The sequence below is a fragment of the Melospiza melodia genome, chromosome 1, assembly GCF_035770615.1.
Source record: "Melospiza melodia melodia isolate bMelMel2 chromosome 1, bMelMel2.pri, whole genome shotgun sequence".
In the NCBI taxonomy this organism is placed as follows: Eukaryota; Metazoa; Chordata; class Aves; order Passeriformes; family Passerellidae; genus Melospiza; species Melospiza melodia.
In genome coordinates this window covers 9,458,675-9,466,254 of record NC_086194.1, presented here as the reverse complement: position 1 = coordinate 9,466,254, position 7,580 = coordinate 9,458,675, and the positions used below count along the sequence as shown (strand labels likewise).

At 40.5% G+C, this 7,580-nt stretch overlaps 1 protein-coding gene across 1 annotated transcript in view; it reads right to left on the bottom strand.

Annotated features, from left to right (window-relative positions):
* Positions 1-475: 475 nt before the first annotated feature.
* The window catches only part of UBE3C (ubiquitin protein ligase E3C), a 72,220-nt gene continuing 65,115 nt past the window's right edge, over positions 476-7,580 (bottom strand). Inside the window, exons 20-23 of the mRNA XM_063182622.1 lie at positions 7,164-7,352; positions 7,002-7,068; positions 6,037-6,167; positions 476-2,959 (exon numbers count right to left, since the gene is read on the bottom strand). Of these exons, the coding sequence (XP_063038692.1) occupies positions 2,789-2,959; positions 6,037-6,167; positions 7,002-7,068; positions 7,164-7,352 (558 nt within the window). The 3' untranslated portion in view covers positions 476-2,788. The remainder of the gene's footprint in view (positions 2,960-6,036; positions 6,168-7,001; positions 7,069-7,163; positions 7,353-7,580) is intronic.

Genomic DNA, 7,580 nt, shown 5'->3' with positions numbered 1-7,580 from the left:
TTACAGCCCTGTGCAGTCACAGTCCCCCAGCCTGCCCTCCCTGTGGCACCCCTGCTCTCCTGGCCACACACAGCAATAGTGGGCACTGGCTCCTTTTCAAAAGCACAAAGTGCACAGTACCAGTCACCAGTACTTGGCATGACTCCAACACAATCTTCAAAATACAAATATTTAATAGAAAAATTTAATTTAATTTTACAAAATACAGATACAACACTACTCGATGTAGCAAAATAATGGAATTGAAAAATAATTTCAAAATATTTAAAGCATTAGGTTCTAAAATAAATAATGCTATCTAAAAGAAGTGTTCAGGTTTTGCAATTAGGAGGAGGCAGTTTCACTATTACTGATCTCTTCAACTTCTTTACAAGTTTCATAATTTATGTAGAAAAATATACAAGAAAAGAATTTGGGATAAAGAATAAGTTGAGCATGTAACGTTTAACATAAATAAAAAGCCTAAAGCAAAACCAAAAAGAAAACCAATCATTTTATTTCTGTACATCAAGACTACAAATAGTATTTTAACACTTCATTTATTACCCAAATTAAGAAATTATACATTTTTATATGGTTACTAGTAAACATCTTAAAACCACTCAGTTCCCCCACATTTAAAAGGATATTGCTGGTCACTGCTTATTAAATTGGAAATCCAGCAGAGTTTCCAGTAACAGCAAAATATTTTTTTGCATAAGAGATGAATACAAATTTGATTGTAATTTTTGATGATTTAAAATATAAAAGTAAAGTTCAGAGGGATGGACTGATGAATCTTACAGTCTGAACTATGACTCCTTTTCTAAACTCCCTGGAGTTTGCATACGAAACCCTACAATGTGCCTACTGGTAGAGGATCAGCTCCTTCCATGTGAGAGCAATTTTTCTGCCCAGATATCAAATTACATTAAGCAGCATATTCCCACTTACTTTTCTCAGCAGAAATACTGCAGGGAAATGGATATAAAAGCTGTTTAATCACAAAAAAAGTTAATTTGTTTAGTATCTACGGCACAGATATGGCATTTAAGATGGAAAGAAATGATAGGGAAAAGGAATGTGAACACCACAGGCTTCAAATATAAAAGATAAAGCCTGATAACTTTGGTTCAAATAACTTTAATTATTATTACATGTATATTTTTCCAAAGTGGTGATTTCTATATGTACTGTATGCAATAGGAGACTGATTCATTTAAAACCAACCAACCATCAACAAACCTGTACAGGCACAAAAGACAGAACAGGACAGAGAACACCTGGAAAGTCACATCCATTCAGAACAGTGTCCAAGTGATAATGATGCAGCAAAGGTTGAACTTAAAATAATGCAAATCTGTTTTCTTCAAAGTGCTTCAGAAAGCACAACTGGAATATTACACCCATTTTATCTCAGTGTCTACCATCTTGAGGGAAGGTGGTATGAAACAAAATCAGTTCTGCAACAACTGTCAGAGCATCATGGACTATGCTGAGTTGGAAGGGGTCAATCGGGATCATCCAGTCCAACTCCTGGTCCTGCACAGGACACCCCAAGAGTCACAAGTGTCTGAGAGCATTGTTCAAATGCTTCTTGAACTCTGGCAGACCTGGGGCTGTGACCACTGTCCTGGGGGAGCCTGTTCCAGAGCCCAACCGCCCTCTGGGTGAGAAACCATTTCATGACACCCAACCTGAACCTTCCCCAGTCCAGCTCCATGCTGTTTCCTCAGGTCTCATCACTGTCACACAGAGCAGAGATCAGTGCCTGCCTCTCCTCTTCCCCTCACAAGGTGGTGTTACTGCAGTGAGGTCTCCTCTCAATCTCCTCCAGGCTGAACAGGCCAAGTGCCCTCAGCCACTCCTCACACAGCTTCCCCTCCAGGCCCTTCACCACCCTCATGGCCTCCTCTGGATGCTCTCTAATGGCTCAATGTCTTCTTTATATTGTGGCCCCAACACCTGCCCCCAGCACTCGGGGTGAGGCTGCCCCAGTGCACAGCAGAGGGGACAATCCCTCCCCTGCCCAGCTGGCAGTGCTGTGCCTGATGCCCCCAGGACAGGGCTGGCCCTCCTGGCTGCCAGGGCACTGCTGGCTCATGTTCAAATTGCCATCAAGCAGGACCCCAAGGTCCCTTTCCACAGCTGCTCTCCAGCCTCTCACTGCCCAGCCTGTCCACACAGCCAGGGCTGCCCTGTCCCAGGTGCAGAACCCAGCACTTGTCCTGGTTGAATTTCATATGGCTGGTAATTGCCCATCTCTCCATGATTTGTAAACAACTCTACAATATAAGTTACAATGTCAGGTTGTCAGAAATGAGCATTTTCATCCTCTCAGTTCTGGGATATCTGCAAACATCTGCTTGCCTTCCTTCTACAAGATTAATTACAGGATGTTAGCCCTGTCTCATCCCAATGCACCGCACAGTACACAACTTTATTGCCAGTTTGCAAAATTATTTATGTTTGAACAGCACATAGCCAAAGCTTCATCTTTGGTTAATTTCACTGAGATGTCACTGTTCTTTAAATGTGCTCTTTCTCCACACCAACACAGAAATCAGCCACGCTGCACACAGCATTCATTGTTTTCAGTCATAAAGCAGTGTCAACGCAATATTCAGTAATGGAAGCTAACTAAGAAATCGTGTTTAGAAATGAAACCTATTTGAGGGCATTTGGTAAGACACAAGAGCTGCAGAAATGTAGACAGAATTCCCTTAAAACTGCTCGGGTATGGGGGCTGCTTATAGAGTAGGCACTGGTTCGTTCTTCTGCAGGTCATCCACACAAGCATGGGTTGGACTCAGCTGAGTTCAAATCCAGCAGCACATTCAATGGCATAGAGGAGCTTGCTTCGCATCAGGTTCTCATCATAAAACTCAGGAAGCTTCAGCAAGTTCATGCAGGTACTGGCAGTAGGCAGCCTGTCTAAATCTGATCCTCCATTGTGAATGCAAAATGCAGGATATAACTCCTGGAAGATGCAACCAAAACAAAAAACAACCACATATCAAAAAATGTATACAAGCCACAACCATACTGTAGCAGCTGGCACACATTTCTACAAAGTAAATGACTGGATGAAAACCTGTCACAATGACACTCAAGTGGCATTTCTTTCACTCCTCATACCACCAAAACCATTCTTAAATTGTGCAGTGTCTCCCTCTGCCTTGTCCCAACAAGATCCACTCATTTGGAACACACAGAGCAATTTATGTGATTCTAAGGAAAATACAATGATTTGTTGTTGTTCATACAGTCTATGGTAAAAATCTGCAGTGCTACACAAACATAAGATCAATGTGCATAGTGAGTCTGTAATGATAAAAATTTGTCAAACCCTGATTGTTCTTTGATGCATTAACTACTGATCTGAAGAACATGCTTTAAAGACATTTTGTATGTAGTATTTAATTGGTTTAATAATATCCCATCTTCCAAAAAAGTAGTATAGTGAAAAATGTATTTATTTGTTACCTCCAAATCACTGCTTTTGCTGGCAACACAGTATTCATTTTATCAAAAGCTTGCCTGAGGTAAAAAAGTTCTGATTTCAGAAACTGGAAAAAAATTCCAGCTTCAAAGGCAAAAGGTCAATGAGATTCTAAGCTAAATTATTGTTCAAATGGAGGCCTTAAAAGTATTTCATGGCTAAAATGTTGCATTTTTAGTGTTCCTTTCAAAATGCTAATTGAATTCCCCCATTCTAGCTTTAAAAATGGAAAAATGGAGTTCTAAATTGAAATGTCATGCCAAGGGCACCATTTGTTGCATAATTAAATACTGTACAGCGGGAAACTGCAATAGTTTGGAAGGGAAAAGTATCATCAATTTATTATGTGACCTGATTGGAACTTAACAATTTTCAACCACAATTTAATGATTTTTTTTTTAATCTGTAACAATCACATTTATTAAACTTATTAAACTTTAATTAGCTTTAGTAAATGTTATTCTGAACCTGACTCTGGCAATGAAAGTTAAACATTTTTAAATGATGCAAAGCTAAACTATGTTATCGATAAGCTATGACTGTCAAGATATTTCCTAATCTTAAATTAACATGCACTGACTTAAAGAAAACATTCTGGTCCCACAATATAATGCATACATAGAAAACTTCAGAGTGAGAACCAGAAATACACAGAAGACTTCAGAGTGAAAACCAGAAATTGTGTTTCTCTCAGAAAAATACAGCACACACACTTTGAAGATTTTGAAGATGGTTTGTCTTCATGTTTCCCATCAACATAAACATGTTCTCATGCTTACTTGGCTGGCAATACTCAGCACTCCTGTGGCTTCACACTCTGCACCTTCCAAGCTCCAAACAATGCCCTGTCAGGGGCTAGCAACACATTTCTGCTGATAACAAACACAGTCACCCACTGCCTTTCCAGGCAAGCCCCTGCTCTGGAGGCAAATCCTTGTTCACAGGTCCTGCTGCAGCCACCACAGCTGCAGAGCCAGCAGAGCAGCTCTAATGCCCTTTCAGCTGCTTTCCTCTGCCAACACTGCTGCATGTGGCTGAGCATGCAAGCCCCTTGTGCACTGAATCCATCTTTTAACTTACTGCTTTCATGCTGAAAGTCTGGTGACTAATTTTCATTTTTTCCTAGCCATGTCTGCTACAGGCAGTTTGGGGCCCATCTCCCAAGTGAACACACACACTGCAGCTTTCCACATTTAGCTTTTGAGTGTGCCACTGTCAGCCTGAATATTTTTAGACTTTTGATTCACTTCCTCCATCTCTTCACATGTCACACTGGATACCTCAAAGCTGGGTACCTACATCTGCATTTCCTCCTCTCCCCTTGTAATTAAAGAGGATGACAACCAATGGGAACTTCTGCTTACTTGGTTTCCCCAATTGTTTCCCAGTTCTCCCTTCTGATGTGCACTGTTCTATCCTGGTCTCATCCCAAAGTTTTCCAATTGCTCTTCCTGCTGTCCTGTAAAATCCTATTCATTGCTAGAGTACTGCACAGTGATATCTGCATGGACTTGGGGGGTTTTAGAGAAAAGCCTGCAGATTTTTAAGTAAGGAATCACATAAATCAATAGATAAATACCAGAGACAGAATTCATGTGATTCAACAGCCATGTTCCTTGTCTCCATATCCCTATCTATGGACACTCTTTACTGTTAAAGGGGATCTGGTTAGCATGTTTTGGGGAGTCTGAGACATGACTCATTTCATCCTGAAGCTGACACATGAACAGTCAGACCAATCACCAACTGAAAGTGCCAGCTCCAATCCTAGATGTCTATAAAAGGAGTGTAGCTGAGCTATAGATTACAGATACTGAAGATGGAGGATGTTGCCCATCCGTCCACATGGTAACACCACCACACAGCACTGAATGTTCCCACATTTTAGAGGAAATTATGTGATGGCTGGTTCTTAGCCAAAATTCTGAAGTCCACTGAAATTCATAGGTAGAACGACCCCAGAATTTAGTTTCAAAATGTCTTCACCTTGCCTTGGCCTCTCTTTAGTTTTATCAGCAATACAGCAGATTTTGATACTCAAGCTTCCCTGTAAATCTGGAGACTGCAGCTGAATATTTTGCTGCTAAGAGTAATGAGATGTGAGCTATAAGCAGATAAATGGCAATTACAAGAAAATACATGTCCTGCTTCAAATGGTTAATTTAAGAGGATCAAATTTCATAACTGCTTTCATATTTTAACTTCTCTTTTGCCTGACTTAGAAGACACTAGGCTTAACCCAACCTGTTGTGTGAAACTGGTAGCAACTCTTCTTCTGCACAACATGAAATGGCAGCAAGGACCTTCCATCACACACAGCAAGTGCTCTAATCAGTGATCTGCAGGCTTATCAACTTTCACAGTTAAAACAGAAAGCAAAAGAACACTTCATTACATATTTTAAAACTGTACTTATTATACATGCAAATGCAAACACTGAAGCTGTTTCTGTAGTCATGGATGAGAATTCTCAAATTGTAGATTCCCAGACAAGAAAAACTGGAGCCAACATCTGCAGCATTTCTAAAAGCTTGCCAGGAAGTCAGAGGACATACCTTGAACCCCAGAAGGGGTGGTCGAGAACAGCTCGTTACAAATTTGAGTAGTTTGCGTTTCTCTTCATCAGTGAAGCTTTCTACAACCCTCCAAAATATTTTAATTACAGGATGGTCTGCTGTGTAGCCACCTACAATGAGATTTAAATGATTTACAGCTAGAACAGTTTTATGTAAGAAATAAATTCTTCAGAAAACCTAGCATCAATCTTGAAGGTTTGGAGAATATACTATAGCCAGCAGGCTTTTATTGCTAACTTCCAGTACCTACAGATCTGTCATCACTGCAATTTCAGTTTCATTGCTTAGCTGTGGCTACTTTATCCTTCATCTTCTTAAATGCAGTTTTCTTCACTGAAGCCTATTTTAATTTAGTTTTATTTAGTTTAGTATTTAGCTAGTAACTTCAGATTATTGCCTTTCACTCCAAGAGTGTGCAAAATCTGCAAGACCCAGGATGTTACTGATTAATCTGCTAACCCTGAGGTGAGCCCAGATGTGAACTGATGATTTGGTAGCTACTTTTTGATTACATTAATGGTAAGTGCAGGGGACAAATGAAGTAAGATACCTTGCATTTTTCACAAGGAAAATATATGATCTCTATTCAGACTGTCTGAGAAATGGTAAGTATCTAAATGAGGCAGTAGAAACTACTATCCCAAAGTAATTTGCAGACTTATTTTCAGATTGATCAGACACAGTCTAATTTTAATTTAGAAAATAAATGCCCTCAAATTATCTGGCTATAAACTTGCATTTAAGCATGTGAAAAAAATAAACTGTGTATCTCAATTTCCTACCATTTATAGAACTGGGTTGTAATTTTAGCCAGTTTTCTGAATTTGGCCAAAGGTAACAAGAATGACCCTGCAACTTTTTCTTAAAAGGCAGAATGAAAAGCAAGTTCAGTTATTCCCAAGTCAGTCATAACAGATTTTTTTATTTAAGTAAAATTTGCTTACCTGAATAGTTTGTGAAAGACTTAAGGTCATCCAAACTAATCGGAACTTGTGCACCAGAAGTCAGAACCTGAGGGAAAGGAAATGAGAGCGTTCCATTAGAGGCCGAAGTGAGCGATGATTTCTGTTAGGGGCAGTTGCTCCGTGCAGCTTCAAGCACAGTACCTGTATCTCCTGCTGGTCAAACATGCGCAGCCACTCGAGGTTGACGACGTTGGCCAGCCCCTGGCGGAAGGCCAGGCAGTGCTGCCGGATCTGCTTGTTCAGCCGGTAGTCGGCCACCAGGTGGATGTACGCGATCCGGTTGGCGCTGGTGACGGGGATGTCCTTCCCACCTGGCTTCAGCTCAACCACCTAAAACACAGCCATTCTCATCACCTGGCAAACTGCACTTCTGTGCCCTAGCTGGGAAATGGGGCTGCAAAACATTCTAGTCAGTGATGTATCCCTTGGAAGTTAAAACATTCTAGTCGGTGTTGTATCCCTTGGAAGTTAAAACATTCTAGTCAGTGATGTATCACAGAATCACAGAATTTCAAGACTGGAAGAGACCTATAAGATCATCTAGTCCAGCCGATGTTC